This window comes from Canis lupus, chromosome 24, assembly GCF_011100685.1.
Source record: "Canis lupus familiaris isolate Mischka breed German Shepherd chromosome 24, alternate assembly UU_Cfam_GSD_1.0, whole genome shotgun sequence".
In the NCBI taxonomy this organism is placed as follows: Eukaryota; Metazoa; Chordata; class Mammalia; order Carnivora; family Canidae; genus Canis; species Canis lupus.
The window spans coordinates 7,284,298-7,302,794 of record NC_049245.1 but is presented as its reverse complement, the minus strand read 5'-3'; the positions used below and the strand labels follow the sequence as shown (position 1 = coordinate 7,302,794).

General features: G+C 40.4%; 1 protein-coding gene across 4 annotated transcripts in view; it reads left to right on the top strand.

The window, feature by feature from the left end:
* The window catches only part of MACROD2 (mono-ADP ribosylhydrolase 2), a 2,007,046-nt gene that overhangs the window by 1,832,329 nt on the left and 156,220 nt on the right, over positions 1 to 18,497 (top strand). For all 4 annotated transcript variants that reach the window (XM_038571576.1, XM_038571577.1, XM_038571579.1 and 1 more), the window contains 2 exons: positions 7,869 to 7,913; positions 15,159 to 15,242. In XM_038571576.1, coding sequence (XP_038427504.1) covers positions 7,869 to 7,913; positions 15,159 to 15,242 — 129 coding nt within the window. The remainder of the gene's footprint in view (positions 1 to 7,868; positions 7,914 to 15,158; positions 15,243 to 18,497) is intronic.

The following is an 18,497-nucleotide window of genomic DNA, read 5'->3' as shown; positions in this document are numbered from 1 at the left end:
CATCGAGAACTCTTTGATGAGTCCAGCCTGGTTATGAAACCGGTGCATATTTGATCATGTGCCTCCACATGACTCTTTGCAGCCCTTGTCTTACTTAACTGGAAAGCCTTTATCCCATTGACCAGTCTGTCTTCTACTTCTCTTCCTGCCAGTTCTCTCTGGTAAATTCACCTGTATGTAGACCATCTGCAGCTGGCATCTCTAGGCATCTCCGAACTCAACACTTCTAAATTCAAACACTTCTAAATTCAAAATCCTTCTCATCCTATCTTTCTCCTCCTGAATCTGATAGCTCAGTAATTGGTGCCATAATGTACCCAGTTTCCCAAGCCAGAAACAGCAGAACCATACAGTTTTTTTAAGCAGTGCCTTTTATTTATTGATTTATTTATAAATTAATGAGATTTGAGTGCTCCTCTTGACAAAGAACCAGTTGGGGTGGGGTGGAGGGGGACAAGCTTTGGCTTTTTTTTTTCTTAATTTCTCCTAGTCCTATCAATTGCCTTGCGGAAAGTAAGTTTAGCAATTTGTTAAATTCCCTAAGTGCAGGTTTTCAACTTAATAGAAGAGCTCTACTCTGTAATGACGTCCCCTTTATCAGTCATTCTTTGCTTGACATTTCTGTTTTGTCGAGTTTCACAAAGCCATGAGCATACCAACATCTTCTGTACTTCATGGAAATCCTGAAAAGCTTAGAGTACTTTATTTTGGCTAATAATATTTCCTCTCTCTGCAAATGCAAATTGCTCCTAGAAGCCCTTGTAATGAAATATTTAAAAGATAAGAGATATAGAAGAAGTTTGTGTGAAGAAATTAAGCCTTAAAAGAGACGACTGAAGAGCATATGAAACAAAAGGCACAAGATTGTCATAATTGTTCTGCTTGACAGACCCCCATTTGTATGGATGTCCATTGAAATTTTGAAAAAGGAATTTTAGGGGCCCATCCTTTTTTGCCTTGGAGAATGGAGAGGCTGCCTTGATAACCCATAAGGGTAACTTTCTCCTTCATAACACACTCCTTTTTCCATGCAACCTACAGGCTGCTTTGAAACAAGTTTCCATCCATGTACATGTCGCTTAGCCAAACTTATGGTCCCAGGATTACATGGGCCACCATAACTGTGCCATCCAGCCACATGATAGATGGGTGATTTCAAACACAGAAGGAAACATATCTTATGAAGAGAACATAGTCCTTCCTCAGTTCCAGCAAACACCTGGTGTGGAAACCAGCTTTAGTGTTGGCTAGATATCATAAAGCAGCTCAGCTTGGATATCTAAAAGTGAGACATCTAATGTTTTTGAAAGCTTTTCCTCCAGCATACAAATATCACTATTTTTTACACCAATGGTTCTCCAACCACAGCTTGCATGAGCATTACCTGGAGGGCTTGTTAAAAGAGTGTTGCATCCCTCCCCTGAGCTTCTAGTTTGATAGATCTTTAGTGGAACCTGAGAATTTGCATTTCTAACAAGTTCCCGGGTGATAAGGATGATGCTGGTCCAGAGACCACACTTTAGACTGCAGTTCTGTGAGGTTTTGTAATCTGTTTGTTTTTATACCATTTACTTCCCAAAAGACTGCATGAATTATGGCAACTCTAAATAAAGGAGTAAGTCTAATCTCAAGTCCTTGCAAAATCCCCGGTATACTCTGCTTTTAAGCAAACTCTCAAATTCTGTCTTCCATTAAAGATGAAGTAGAGGGGGTACCTGGGCGGCTCAGGGAATTAAGCATCTGCCTTCGGCTCAGGTCATGATCCCAGGGTCCTGGGATGGAGTCCTGCATCAAGCTCCATGTTGGGCTCCCTGCTCGGGGGGGAGCCTGCTTCTCCCTCTCCCTCTGCCTGCAGCTCCCCCTGCTTGTGCTCTTTCTCTCTTTATGTCAAATAAATAAATGTTTTGTTTTGTTTTTTAAAAAGGTGAAGTAAATATTATATAGACTTCAAAGTAGGTTAGACATGTCCTTAAAGGGGTTTCTGAAGTGTACAAAGCTGTTACTGAAAACTGATTTTTCATGGGAAACCAGTTAGTTTTCACAGTCATTTGTGATCAAAATAAGAACTTCAGTCATATTTGAACTTTTTGTGCAAAACAGAGTAATCTGAGAGAGGGGTGCAGGGAATAAAACCAGCACCCATTATGAAATTAACATCAAAGAGGCCCCGTGAGATGAAATGGATCCTTAGCCACTGAGTTGTTTCTGCGGAGGAAGGGAAGTTTTTCTGGAATCGGCGTTTCTGAACACACAGAACAATACCACCTGATGGATTGCTCTCGATTTCAAAATGATATTTGTATCACTTTGGCTAAGAACCTTTTATTTGATTTCTGTCCTCTAACAAAGAAGCATGATGCTTGAAAAACTGTTGAAAGGGCAGCAGCTCTGTGCCCATGCTCCATCAGTCCCCTAACTGCTTCCAAATTTTGAATGGCATGCCTCCTTATCTTCATAGCTTATCCTCTTCTTTCATATATTGCTTTTTTGTTCTCTGGCTTTGTTGGGAAAAAAATCTTGCTGGAAATGTGCTGCATAACTATGGCTCAAGTGAATACATTTTATAGAATAATGTTGAACTAAAGTGGATTTCATTAATAAGTAACAGCACATTAGGTACTTTGTAGACCAAATTTACTCTATGCTGGATTTTAATATAAATAATACAAAAATATTAAGCCATGTATTTTATAGTTTATTAGTAAATTTCTCTCATGAAAAATGTTCTCTCTCAAAAGCTGGTGTGTCATTTTCTGCTTAAAGTTGTTTAGTAACCCTGTAATTTTCAGGCTAAAATTTAAATTCTTCAATCTGAGGCATTAGGATTCTCTGGAGAAACAGAACCAATAGTGGATATAGATCTAGGTGTAGGTATAAATATAGATATAGATAGGAATTTATTATAAGGAATTGGCTCAAGCAATTATGGAGACTGCCAGATCCCAAGACCTACCATCAGCAAGGTAGAGACCCAGAAGTGGGGATGGCTGAGCTCCCCTGGGAGTCTGAAGACCTAAGAACCCAATGATGTCCTTTCCATCCAAATGTACAGGTTGGGTCCCAGGCAGAGCTAGTGCTTCGGTTTGAGTCCAAAGGCAGAAAAAACCCAATACCCCGAAACAAATGCACTCTGGCAGTAGTTCCCTCTTCCTTGTGAGAAAGTCAATCTTAAACCTATTGGATGAAGCCCACCCACATTACCAGGGCTATCTGCTTTACTCAGTGTACCAATTCAAATGTTCATTTCATTCAGAAATGTCTTTCAGACAAACCCAGAGTCATGTTTGACCCATGTCTGGGCATTCCATGGACCAGTTACACTGACACATACAGTTTGCCATCATACCCAGGAGGGAAGGTCTTTCATTATCCTGCTAGAATAGGCCATTATACCCATGTTTCCCCTGTAACTCCCTCCCCTCAGTCATTCAGAAGCTAGTTTTTAAATAAATAAATTAATTAATTTGTTTTTATTTATCTTTAAGATTTTATTTATTTGAGAGAGAGTGTGTGTGCACAAGTGGGGTGAGAAGCTGAGAGAGAGGAGGAAGCAGACACCCCACTGAGCAGACACCCCACTCTAGCCTAATGTGGGGCTAGATCTCAGGACCTTGAGATCATGACCTAAGCCCAAGACAGATGTTTAACCGACTGAGCCACCCTAGAAACTACTTTATTTCCTTTAAAGCATCTTGACTGTTCATAACAATGTGTTTTCAAAGATGTTTTTCCCTTTGTTTCCATGTGATGACCCTTTTCTTAGTTTGAAGTCCTCAAAAAGCAGAAGCTGAAACAAGAATTCAAATGGAAGTCATTTATTTGGGAGATGATCCCAGGAATCACCAGAAAGGAGTGAGAAAGAAGGACTGGAAAGGGAAGGAAAGCAGTAGGGCTAAATCATAAATTAAATGAACTATTGGCTCAATCCCAAGGTTGAAGTTGGGATCTGGGGGAGCTTCTCTCAGAGAAGCTTCAGAATTAGACTACCTGAGAAGCAGGGAAATGTCTACTTAAATGCAAATCCTGGCAGTCATTTGTGAAAAGCTGCCCTCTTGGGGGTGTTAACTCTCTGCTATTTCTCCAGTGGCCTCTGGCAACCCAGAGAAAGCCCTCAGGCAGAGACCCAGGGGCTGGGGGCTGGAAGTCAGGCTGGCAAGCACCAAAATGTCAAGGAATAAGAGGGTGTAGGCAGGTCACCCACATCTGTGGGGAATGCACTGAAGCCCTTCCTTCCCCCCAGCTAATTCTAACTCACCCTTTAGGATTCAATTTAAGAGACACCTGGGTGGCTCAGTGGTTGAGCATCTGCCTTAAACTCAGGGCATGATCCCAGGGTCCTGGGATTGAGTCCCCAGTGGGGCTCCCCACAGGGAACCTACTTCTCCTTCTACCTATGTCTCTGCCTGTGTGTATGTGTGTGTGCGTGTGCGTGTGTGTGTGTGTGTGTCTCATGAATAAATAAAATCTTGAAAAAAAAAAAAAAGGATTCAACTTAAAGTCTCACCTCTTCTGGAAATCCTTCAGAGACCTTCTCTCTGATTTAGCTGCTTCTGGTCTGTTTCCCAGTAAAACCTCTGCCTACCTGTACCAGAGAATCAGTTCCTTCCTCTTCTGATTGTTGTTTCCACTTATTTGTGAGCTTCTTGACATAATAGATAATCAACTCTATCTTCAGGGTCTCTCATAGTTCCCACATATGGTGTGGGTCAATAAATGGTTATTTAAGTAGTAAAAGTAGTGATAATAATGACACTGTAACACTAATGGCCAGTATTTATTGAATGCTCATTCCGTGTAAGCACTGTACCTGTATTACCAACTCTAGAAAGCCAGTACTTCTATTATCCCTATTTCTCAGAGAAGAAAGCTGAGGTATAGGTTTACATAATTTGCCCAAGATTGCGCATGTATATGTGATTTGGCCTGGAAGTAAATCCAAGCAGTCTGAATCCAGATCCTGGATACACTCTTAACCACTGTATGGATAAATGAGTGAAATGGATGAACACATGGATACTAAGCAAGTCTGATCCTTCAACACCTGGGGACATTCCAAGGATGATGCTATCAATGGAGTCTATAAAGTTCAAATATCAGCTCTAATGTCGCATAGTCCAAAAACCCTTCCCAGTTGCCTACTGGAAACAGCTAGCCCTCCCTTGACACCTTTTGTAATGCTGACTACTCTCTATTATATGTTCAAGTTTATCTGTGTGTCTTACTTTCCTTACTAATGATAAATTTCTAGACATCTGTATAATCTGATTCGTCTTGGTATTTTTCTATTTCCCCAGACATCAAGCCACACATACAAAAAGGTTACCAACGAATGTTTGCCACATGTAAAAAGGATACATAGTTGACAAGCAAAGAGAACTTTGACTCTTACTTAATCTTTCCCTGAAAACTGTGGAAGACTCTTTTTTATCCTACTCTGAGATTCCAGAAAGTCTGTTGTCATAGAGATGGTACTCTATATTTTAGATAGCTCTGAAAAATAAAATTTTGCTTAAATATATTAAGTTAAAAAATATATTAAGTTCAGGGAGAAATCTGTGAAGAGTGTACTTTGTAACATTTTGAAAATCCCTTAGCTAAAAAATTATATTTCTAAGAAAAAGATAATCTTTTTACCAAAATTATATTCATAGAAAAAAAGAAATAAATTATGTAGAAAATCACTAATGTTTCTAACAATTAAATGGAAGAAAATTTACTTCTTTAAAAATTAACCAAGGCCACCAAGAGTTACTTCCTAAGACCTCAAATTAAATGCATTTTCATTCCCAGTGACTGGTAGATCTATAATCTTCATTTGTAATTAGCACTTTGAAGAGTGTCACATTGACTAAATTTGGCTAAGAAATTACTAAATTTAAAACATATATCTGAGAGGAAATTACAAATCCTTACTGAGTCCTCATTGTTTGCAAATCATCATATGCATACATGCTGTCCTGGTATGTAAAAGATAGATAGGAAATATAAACATGGGAATTCTCCAATTTGACTAAAAAATCAGAGAAAATTAAAAATAAAACCTCAGAGATTTTATTCAAGGGAAATTTTTTAATGGATTTTAGTATATAAAATTAATTGCTTTCGGTACCAGAGAATACAAAAGAACATAAGACATAGTCTTTAACTTTGCAGAATTTCTGATTGAGAGATGGGCATCTGCAAGACAGATGTGCCAACAAGTAGATTTCTCATTTAGTGATAATAATAACTCCTAGGTAGCACTTAATATTTTAGTAGCTGTCCTGGTACTGTATGTGGCATTATCTCATTTAGTCCTTACAACAGCTCTATGTGGGAAGCATTATCATCCCAGTATCTTATAGCTGATGAACCTGAAACTCAGAACTGTTGGGTGACTTCTCCAAGGCCATATGCCTAAGGAATGGGTGAGTGGAGGAGCCTGTATGCAGACCTCAGCACCAAAGTCCTTAAAGTTGATACCTAGAAGTCATTAAAAATAAGGTACACCGAAGAGACTATTTACTCAAACTGGAATGGATGGAGCAGACATTATCGTGTTATGTTTGGGCTTGAAGGGTGAGTGTGAACAGACATGGAGAAAGGCATTGCTTCCAAGACTGGGGTGGATAGAGGAAACTAACAAGAGATCTGAGAAAACAGAATCAGGCAGTGCGTGAGTGAAGGTGGCAGCATCAGTGGAATAGGGGAGGGGAAACTGAGAAAAGTGGTCAGGACCAGATACTTTTGGCCTCGAGTGTTACCCATAAAGAATCTAGACCTGTCTCATGAGGCAGACAGGAGTCACTGAACGGTCCTGGACCAGATCAGAGCCCTATTTTAAGACTGATTTGGCAGCTACATGTAAAGGGAGTTGGAATCAGGAGTGGAAAAAAGAGAAGAGCAGTTAGGAAACCACAAAATAGGGAAGTCTGAATTTGAGTTGTACCACGTGAATAGAGAGGAAAAAACATGACAATAAGACAGAATTTGGGGCACCTGGGTGGCTCAGTGGTTGAGCATCTGCCTTTGGCTCAGGTCGTGATCCCGGGGTCCTGAGATCGAGTCAAGCATCAGGTTCCACACAGGAAACCTGTTTCTCCCTCTGTCTTTGTCTCTGCCTCTCTTTCTGTGTTTCTCAAGAAAAAATAAATAAAATCTTTGAAAAAAAGACAGAATTTGACACTGCCTGGATGTAAGCAACAGTGAAGGAAAAGAGATGACAACACGTCAAAAGTTCAAAAAGCCACTATCAGTCAGAGTGCAGATGAAGCATGCATCCTTGCCCAGTTACAGGGGTTTTCAGTGGGATCAGGGGAGTTGAGTGGGAATGACACAACTGGGGTGGGGTGGGGTGGGGTGGGGGTGGGCTGCCCTTGAATTTCCTGGTTTAAGGTTTGGATTCGTGCGTTTAGCAAACTAGCACTTGTCACAGTGCAGCTCAGGGATTGGCCCCCATGTCAGCCTACACTCAAATGGTGAGCTCCACGTTTCTTAGATATTTGAGGCCAGTGTGCATCCCTTTCATTGATACAAAAAGTGCAGCATTTAAAGTGTGTGATTTTAATTTTTTGTCCTTTTAGGAGTTGAAATGACCAAAGTGACCAAACATAACTTTTAAAAGCAAAACATTATTTGTTGCATATGTAGTTTTGTTAGACATATATAACAATTTTTAAAAGGAAACATAAACCCTAAGTGTTAAAATTGTGCTCCAATGCCTATTTACATTACACTAATTTAGCATAATAATGTAAGACAATAGAAATGTATGGTCTATGACTCTCTTTTCTACTGAGTTTTTTCTTGCCTTTGAATTTTTATTAGATTGGAGAATTCTGGCTAGCTTTCATATGAGTTTTTCTTTGTCTTTTCCCTTTTCTAAATAGATGATAATAATGAAGAAGAAGGTGTTGACATGAAAGAAGACTCAGGTATTAAATTTATGATTTTATTCATAAAGAATAGGCAAAGATCATTTTGTTGTGTATGTATGCCTCACGATTTTTCAAAGAAAAACATAATAAGGTTGATAAAATAGGTGAAGGAGATTAAGAAGATACTTATCCTGATGAGCACTGAGTACCACCTGAAATTGTTGAATACTGTATTGTAAACTTGAAATTAATACAACACTGCATGTTGACTATACCAGAATTAAAAGAAAGAAATAGAAATGTACATTCAAGTTCATAAAATAAGAAAGTAGTTGTGTTAACTTTTATGGCTAATACAGTTCGTGTTTTTAAGAAGTAAATTTTGAGCTTCCTGAAAGCTGATGTAAAAATGGAACCTGATGTTATGTGCTATGTAGCAAATCATCCCAAAGCTTAGTGATTAAAAGCATCTGCTTATTATGCTCATATATTCTGTGGGTCAGGGATTCAGGCAGAGCACAGCAAGGCTGACTTGATCTTGCTGCTGTCCGAGGTCTGAGGCCTCATCAGGGAGCCGCAGTGGCTGGGGTGCTGGAATCATGTGAAGATTTGCTCATTCACATGTCTGGCTGGCAATTGATACCAGCTCTCGGCTGAGACCCGAGCTGGGGCAGCTTTCTGAAACACCTCTGCATGACCTCTTTCTATAATCTGGGCTTCCTCATAGCATGGCAGCCAGGCTCCAAAGTGGTTTCTCTAGAGAGACCAAGTGAGCCAGCAGGAACTCTACCCTTTTTAAGCCTCAGCCTCAGGAGTTGCACAGAAAACTTCCACAAAATTCTTTTTTTGTAATAGTTATTAAGAAGCCTGCCCAGGCTCATGGAGAGAGAAAATAGGCTCAATCTCCTGATGGGGAGCAGTGAGGTTTTGTAGAGCATGGAAGACCTGAAAACTTGCTGTGGCCATCTTTGGAAACTATATTTGGTACATATGATATGTTGTTCTATCAGAAATTAAGATGCGTGCCTACCCCTCAAGAAAGACTAGTGTTTGATGAGGGAAATCTAGTGGTTGCAGACATTGGATCTGGCCTAAAGTGGCCACTCAGTAAGTGCTTGTTAATGAATGTGTGAATCAATAGGCCTGAATTCAATACTAGGTCCTCCATTTATGGACTTGGGGTAAACATTTTCTCTATAAGCCTCAGCATACAGTGTTGTAACCATACAGTCTTATTTGGGAATTAAATGAGATATCATACCTGAAATGTTTCTTGGATCTTAGTAAACACTCACTAAAATATCACTTTTTTTCTTTCTCCTCTAACAGATATAGAACTTAATTCCATAGTATGAGAGATCCCTATTCCCCATTTTGGCAGTTTTGTTCTAGGCATGAAATGGGGCCAGGTTCAAAATTAAAATAGATATCTTAGAGGTTCTAATTTTCTGCAACCTGCTAGTCGATGCCAGAACTGATTAATGCCATCCATTAATCACCGGCAACCTCAGTCTGAACATCTCCATTAACAGGGAGCAATTTAAATTCTGAGGTAAACAATCTCTGTTAGTCAAGGTTTTTGGTTAAAATGGTCCTTCTCCTTATTAAGTTAAATATCTCTCTCTCCCCTGATCTTCTACTGTCTTCGTAGAAAATACCAGCAGTTCTTTTCTTCCTAACAGCTCACTGGAGCAGTGATCATAACATCTGTCTAGCTTCTAGCTTCTTTTCCAGCCTGAACATGCCTGAGTCATATGATTCCCTTGGTCTCCCCAGGGCATTGGATTCAGAGGGCAGGAGAAGTAGAGGAAGGATCTACAAGCCAGGAGCAGGAAGGAAAGAGGTTTTACTGCTGTAATAGCAGTTCCCTGCCTGTATATCCGTGTATTCACTGTTGTTTGACAACACCAACAGCTTTCTAAGGAAAGTTCTTGTGACTCTCAGCTGAGTGTTTTTTGCTGGTCACGAAAAAAACTCAAAGTGCCAGGGAGTTAATTTCCCTGGAGTAGCCCTCAGTCGATGATGGGCAGGAGTTGGTTGACCCCAGCAGGACACATCTGAGGCAGGTGTGTTGCAGTGCTGTCCAATCGAAATAAAAGGGGAGCCTCAAATGGGAGCCTCATGTTTAATTTCAGATTTCCTAGTAATCACATGGAAAAAGTAAAGAGAAACAAGTGAAATTAATTTAATTATATTTTATGTAATATATCCAAAATATTACCATTTCAACATATAATCCATATAAAAATTATATTAGCCTGATTTTTACATTCTCTTTTTGACATACTAAGTTTTTGAAATGTGTGTGTATTTTATATCCAACTCTCAATTCAGACTAGATACATTTCACGTATTTTTGGTAATGTGTGGTATTGGACAACAAGATTCTATACCATCACCCAGAGGTCCCCAGTGGAACTTGCTCACACCCAGTTTTGGCTGTGCCTTCCCTCTCCTGTCTCACTTCCCTACTCCTCTCTGCCATTTTCTGGGATAATTTCTTAAATTAAGTATTTGTACTCAAACCCTTGTCTCAGAAAATCCAACAACCTAAGACAAGGACTCTGTTTGCCTTTTGTAAAACATGAAGCCCAAGGTGAAATTTCAATTAGAATATCCATTCCTAAAAAAGAAAAAAGAAAAGAAAAGAAAAAGAAAAAGAGAGAGAGAAAAAAAAAAAGAATATCCATTCCTATACTCATGAGAGATGCCTTATTTTTTTTTTTAAATGTTGAAAAAAGACTTTAAGTGGTCACCCCTGTCATGGATTAAATTCCATGAATTTAATGTTAATTTCTGCTATTCTCCTTTATCCTGCTCACATGAAGTATCCTTGGAATATCCTTCAGCCATGGAGAATACTGCCCTTTCAGTTGGCCAGCTTAAGGACCTTATCTTGCTAAGGATCATTTGCTTAAGTGCCATAAGTGCACATTTCTAGGCAGGGGGAGTTGACTTCTTAATGAGATACAGCTAGCTATCCAAACCACTAAGTGATTTTAAAGAAATCATTATTAATGCTAATGCAGAGCCCATAAGGTTAGAGTCAGCATATGAGGTTCGGCGGGAGGGAGGGGGCTTTAATTGGATCTTCATTTCTGATTTTAGTCTTGTCAGGTTTTCTGGAGGTCTTAGGTCCAGCAGCTGGATGCAGCTATTAAAGTCACATTCGATGGCCCCAGGATACTAAGTCACTTAGGTTAGAATGATGGGCTTGGGAAACTGCTCTCCATTTCCTAATACCAGAGTGCTGAAATCATGGGGGATTGCTGCATGGAATGGTTCCATCATGTGTCTTGCCAGACATTGGTGAACATGCTGGCTTCAGTTCAGATCTCATACTCAGGCATGCTGGTCTCTAAGACAGGTCTCTAACCAGGCCATTAAGTGCTGCCTTTCCCCTGTACCACCTCTTCTCTTCATACAACTAGAAATGCTGGAGGGACTTTTAAGAATGCAGCTGACATTAGTGAAGAGCTACTTGGGAGAAATAACTGTCAAAAAAAAAAAAAAAATGCTAGTGACTGGTAGTGAATAACAATCTGAATACCAAAAACCAGTGAGGTGCTGGCAAACGGACTCTCTGCATGGAGGAAACCCCAATTTGGGGTGTTTACAATTTCATTAGTGTAAATACACCCACCAGCATGGTGTTCAAGCTATCAAACATGAGGTCAATGAATGTGGGAATTGAGGAGAGATAGGTATAGTCAGCTGGCTTACGTCAGCCCCAGCATACATCTCCTGAGCCAGATTTTAACTGAGCACATACCTTGTGCCAATCACTCAATATACATGAACTCATTTAAAATATGCAACTCTAGGAGCCATGGATTGTTATTACACAAGACTTAAGAGAAATTAGTTCTCTGGCTTAAATAGCAGAGCTATTAGTTTGTCTGACCCCAAAGCTCATACCCTTATACTCCTGTCCCTAGACTCTAAGTATAGGCAGGAGCATCTCAGGTGGTGTGAGACAAGGCCATCCTCAAAGTGAGGCTCTGCCTCCATGGAGAATGATAGACTGGCTGAAATGCTTAGGATTCTCTTTAAGGCCTTTATTAGTTTCTTTAATCCTAGCTTAGAAAAGGTTTCCTCATGTCCTTCCATTCCCAAGACCATGCATTGTTGAAATGCGCCTGAACAAGAGATAGAAAATCAACAGCTACCTAGGCAATTCAGCTACATAAGAGAGAGGAGCACAGTTGAGTTCTCCAAGTGGCAAAGCTATGCTCATGGCAAAGCTCCAGGTCTCCATCTTCTGCCAGAAAGAGAGGCAACATAGACAATATGATATGCTGTTAAGGAGAAGAATGGGATAGTTTGGAGGAATGTTCCTTCATCTTCCCTAGATCAAGAGGGAGAGTTGTTTCTGCTGAGCCACAGTATAAACCTGGGCACAAAGGCCATGTGTATCAATGACTTTCATTCAAGTGCCCCCATGGGTGTTAAGAAATGATACTAATGTTGTAGATGACTTCATAATTAACATGTATCCATGCCCACCCACTACCCAAGGAGGGCCCTGTCACTCTTTGCAAAAATGAAGCACTAGTCTTTTGGGGTACTTATCTCAAAATGTAGACAAATAGAGACAAATAGGTGTCTTTCAGAGATGTCTCACCAATTCTCCAAAAATTCCTATTCAGGTTGGGAAATCAGGTTAACTACCAAAAACTCACTTTCAGAAAATGTTGTTTTGGGTTTGACTCCCCAGCATTGGAAACCCTCCTCTTAGTCCCCGTTGCAGATGATGCATCAGAGGCATCTTCCAGAGAGTCTTAGAGTCTTTCTTTTTCCAGAGAGATTGCAAGTATTGCTCTGCCCATTTTATGACTCCTTCTGAGCACAGCATCGGTGCTCAGTGAGCTGTTCCAAGCATCTCATTTCTGTTTTTGCTGAACCCATTCCGAATGGTCAACATTCATCTCACACCTGGTGACAGAAGTTTGAGGGAGTTGCTAATGTAATCATTGGCAGAATTTTTCACCCTGGCCATGGTAATGATCTTTGATGTGACTTACTTGCAACCACAGAAAGCCTAACTTAGTGCCCAAAAACCTTTGTAGTCCATAATGCCAAAGTTTTTAATAGCACATCTATCAAATGCAATTTTTTGTTCTGTTCATTTTTTAATAAATAGGAAAAGAAAAATGAGTCGCCATAGCTCTGCAGTGTAATTTTAGAATCCTGGCATAAGGCGACAGCTGCTAAGAGAGTAAGAATTAGGCATGGGCCCCATTATAACTTGGCCTTAAAGAAAGGCCTGGCTAAGGGAGGAATAAAACCGAATTGGAAATGAAATTCTCAAGACACTACTAGGTACCAGGGACACAAGAGAGATTAGGAAAGACAAATGTCCTTTTCTCAAGAAACTTAACATTCTTAGGAGGTGGGATGGAGAAGGGAGACCTACAATAAAAAAAAAGAAGGGGACAAGATAATTTCAGATACATCAAGTGATGTATTTGAGAGACATTTCCCTTGCAGGTACCCCTCCTATTAGGAATTCATGGAGGGCCTTTCTTAGGAGCTGAATTTGGTTTGAGATTAAAAGCTGAGAAGGAGATGGACATAGGAATGTATGTTTTTGGAGGAGAAAGGGAGAAGAACAGCAGATGTGATGATTCTAAGACATAAATCAGACTCGTAATGACCTAAGAACACACAAAGGCAGCCAATAAATCTGAAGCCAAAGCACAAATAGGAGATGAGGCAAGAGTAGCAGGTAGAGCCCAAGTGGCATGTTGTCTGGGAATTGGATTTGGATCTTATTCTAAGACCAATGGTATTTAAACAGGTGAGCAACAGGATCAGGTTTATATTTAAAAGATAACTCTGGCTGCTACATGGAGAATAGTTTCAGGGAGGTTAGAAAGCCAGAACTCTACTGTAGGAACTCAGGTGAGAGATGCTGTTGGTTTAGATTAGGGTGATGGTTGCAAAGGATGGACATCGTGGATGAATATGGGATGTTTTGGAACAGAGCTGATAGAACTTAACAGTTACCTTACTGGAAACGTGACTAAAAGGAAATATTAAGGACAATATCCCAGTTTGGGGGTTTGAATTCCTGGATAGATGGTGAGATGTGAAATACTGTGGAAAGAACAGGTTTGCAGACATCAAGAGTATTGTTCCAGCTGTGCTGTTTGAAATGCCTAATGGGATTATTTTACATAAATTTGAAATGCTTGGTGAGAGCCCAGTGAAGAGAAATCATTAGGGCTGGAGGAAGGGAGGCACCATGAAATCCCAGCCATGAAAGGACAATGGGGGAGGTGGTAGTTACAGGACCCAGGAGACAGAGAGGGTCATGTGGAAAAAGCCAACTAATTGGAGCTGTGACCTGAGATAGAGGGGTACAATAAGCCCTCGAAGGCTACTGGTAGCCTAGGAAGAAAGCCAGAAATTTCATGGGTATGTAGAGATCAGTCTCCCAGTGGAGCTGGGTGGAAGGTAGGGTAAAGGGTGGAGACTGGATCTGGAGGTGCAAGGAGAAGACATCCAGTCCAAATACCAAACAAGGTGCCACACAAGCAGCAGTTGAAGATATAAGCTCTGAGCTTAGTAGAGAGACCAGGACTGGAAATACAAATTAGTGCCTAGCAAAGTATCTATATCTGAAGGGGATTAATTTAGAGATACTTTTCCTAAAACTGTCTTCAGAATTTTTTTTCAGTCTTCAGAATTTAAATTATCAGCCTCCTTGGATAGACTTGGCCTGGGGGTATTGGGAAGCACTGAGAAATACGGGAAACAAGTTATTTTAATTGGGTCATCTAGAAGTTGTTTAGAATTTGGATGACTAAAGAAATCTGTTAAATAGAAGGAGGATAATTTCAAGCTCCACCCCACCTCTCCAAATGAGATGACACTACAGCTCATCTAGCCCTACTTTGAGGATTTAATAGAACAAAAGTGCATTTTGGCAACTGCCAGTTAATCTGTGAAGTTTTAAATCAAACTCCTATGAAGAAAAAAAAAATAATGATTTGGGGTTGCCTTATGGAGAATTTCTTTTAATTAAAATAAAGCATTTAAGATTTCACATATGTGTACATCATTAATTATGATCACAAGAAGATGTTTAAGCTGAAGCTTTAATGTCAATCTATGCATACTGGAGAGTCACAAGACTCTTGCCAAAATTCAGCTCAGCCAAAATGACAAGTGGATCTGTGATCAAGCTTCACTGTACATGTGGATTTACTGAGGAAAGAAAATAAGAACTTTAAACTTCAAAATAATTTTAAATATTTCTTATCTAACTAAGAATGTTTTAAATCTGTATTCTTCCAGAGGGGTTAGAGCCAAAAGGCCTATCTCCACCCCATAAGAAGAGCAAAGCAAAGAAGCCAGAATGTTCCAAAGACTCCAGTGAAGGTGAGTCCGGTTCCTCCTGTCTTTAAAAAATTACTCCATGAAAGGAAACTTCTGGTTAACTTTTAAATTAGATGTGTGCTCTCATGTTCAGATATTTCTAAGGGTTCAAAAATCACAGGAAAATTCTCTATCCTTTCCTAATATGTTTATTCCTCTCTGAATGTGACGACAAAATATCAGATTTAGGTTTAATTTTTAAAGGTAAAAACCAAGTTTGAAAAAAAAAATTGTTTTTTTCTTATGATGTATTTTCTGCTCCTGCAAAGCACTTACAAGTTCTGGGCTCCATCATTGCCTAAGGGTGAAGGTGGAGACCTGGGTGTGATGAACAGTGCGGGTAGCTAATGCCTTATCGGGATCCTTGGCTTTGTTCACAGACACATCCTGAGTCCTAGGGTCTACCTGAGCAATGGGTGCTGGAGATGCTTCTGGTCTTTCATGTTCTCTTCTACTTTCTAGAAGCCAGTGTATCTTTACATTAAATGGACAGGTTCCACTGGGCTCAGTTTTCTGAGAAATAAAGCCAGTCTTTGGCTTACTTACAACACTATGCCACCTACAAGATATTCAAATTTTTCTTTTAAAATGTAGATCGGGTATTTTTTTTTAAGGGAGCCCGTAACTTCTGGAGAATATATGAACTTCTTCTTCTTTTTTTTAAGATTTTATTTATTTATTCATGAGAGACACACAGAGAGAGAGAGAGAGAGAGAGAGGCAGAGACACAGGCAGAGGGAGAAGCAAGCCCCATGCAGGGAGCCCAACGTGGGACTCGATCCTGGGTCTCCAGGATCACGTCCTGGGCTGAAGGCCGCGCTAAACCGCGGAGCCACTGGGGCTGCCTGAATGTATGAACTTCCTAAAGGAAAACATATTTATGCTTTTTAGTTTCTTGCGTTGGATCCTCACTTCATCCACTGTGAAATGGAGAGCATGATAATACTGGCCGTGTCAGCTGGGGTCTTTGGGAAAGAAGATGCCAGGATGAAATAGAAGTGCAGGAAATGTGTGGGGTGGGGAAGCCTTGAAGACTGAAGGGAGGAGAAGCAGGGGGAGGTGAAGGAGAGAAGGAAGAAAAATTAGTAGGAAGAGCCCCGTGTGCAGTACAGTCTGAGAAAGTCTGGGGAGGCCCAGAGCAGACTGGCCATCACAGTGGGCCTGCACTGGGCAGGAAGGGCCCTGCTCCAAGATCCCCTTCCTCCAGCTCACTTGCTGGCTGCAAACAGCTTGGGGGGAAAGTGGCCTCGGTGTGAACATGATACTGCAGTTGTTCCCCCAAAGTGTGGACACTGTGGCCAGTGGACACTGTCAGCTAACTTCATTCCCAGCAGCACATTCTCCCTTGAAGGGAGATCCTGACCATCTCTCATCCATGACAGCACAGCATCTGCATGAGTGTCAAAGTTCCGACTGATAAGTAATGACCTGCCTGCACCCTAGCCTGGGTTCAGACCAACTGAGAAGGCAAAGCTGTAAGAAAGTTTGAAACCAAAAACATTAGCTTTGTTACTAGTGAGGTTAGATTAGAACATCCGGTGGCCCTGCCCCCAGGTGGGCTTCCTAATGCTGGACTTCACTCCTGAATATGACAGATGTAACCTCTGGCCTCTCAGGAGCAAGTATCATTGTCCTTGGTGTTATGGGTACCTGGATGGAGGCTACCCTGGTGAGCTTATTGTATGAAAAAGACCAGACCAGGACATGCCCTCTCTGTACAGGTGGATCTGAGAGAGACTCGAGATGGGACTATTTCTTTCCCCAGGCTTGGATAAATGAGGGGATGAGGAGAAAGGCACAGCAGTAAACGCTCTCTGCCCTTTGGTTGAGGAGTGACACATAAACATTCCCAACTAACAGTAAACAATAGAAATGATTTGCATAAAATGCCTAGCACAGGTCCGGCACTCATAATGGCTATTAGAATTGCCACCATAATCAGCACCATGAGAGGGTGCACATTGCCCTGATTCCCTTAAATGTGCTTAAGAGCTTAGAATCATTCACAGAGAACACTTTGAACCATGGAGAAGGCCGGCAGCATTAACTGGCCTTTGGCCCTAAGAGAGTAGATGGGATTTTCACCTTCTACTCTAATGAAGTCATATCTTGGACAGTCTCTTCAGGCCATGATTGGAAAATGGGTTAAGGGCAAAACAATAATCGCCTTTTCCTTGGAGACACCCTACCTCACCCAGTGGTTCCCATCAAATGTCCAACTCACATCAAGGGTTGCTTTCCAGAGCCTGCACCTGTGGTCATTTTGAGTGTCACATGGTGAGGGATGAACTACAGCAGTTCTGCTCCATAAAGGAATAAAGGTATTCCTCCCAGTTATTCCTTCAGATGACTACAAACTTCTTTTGCCTCCTAAATAATTTGCTTTGTTTGGGAATATCATTCCATAATCTCAAGATGAATAGATAATATGGTTTTACCTTACCCAAATATGTGGCCTCAGAATATGCTCTGAGGCACCAAAGTGCCATCACTGTGGATTAGTTACCAAGGACATTCTGTCTGTGGCATCTTGGTGAAACCTAAATGTTAGCCACTCTATAGAGACACGGGAATTGTGTGTTTGTTCCTAAAATGACTTTTGGGACAAGAAAGGAAAAATGGCTGGGAAAATGGTAGGAAAGGGAGTATAATTTCACATGCTAGTGGTAGATGACTCTAGAATAGGCACTCATTATTCATCGATGCTTCTATTTTGACAAAACAAACTATGTCTTGGATTCATGTTTCATATGTTTCACCTCCTCTCCTGATTCAAAGAGTTACAATCTTGGACTGGTAAAGAGTGACAATTCTTTCCCACTATTCAAACGGAATATTATATCCCTGGGTGGAGGGGTAATACACATCATGCTCCTTCTCTGTGGTAGGCTTCCCATTTCTAGAGTTATCAGTCCTTTTCCAACGTGGTCATTATATATATATATGTATATATATATATATATATATACATATATATATATACACACACACACACATATATGATGCATATATATATATATATATATAATGAGAAAGTCTGATATACTTACAGATAAAAGTATCTGATATAAGTATCTGATATACTTATATATAGTAAAAGAAGCTTCTGGTATTTTTATTTATAGATCACTTGGCTTAATTCCTCATCACTTGGCCTCATCTTACTTCTCCCTATCTTTGGGTTCCCAGGCCTGATCCTAACCCTTATGGGTGCTTCTGCTTACCTCAGTTTACCTTACAATATCCATTCTCAGACAG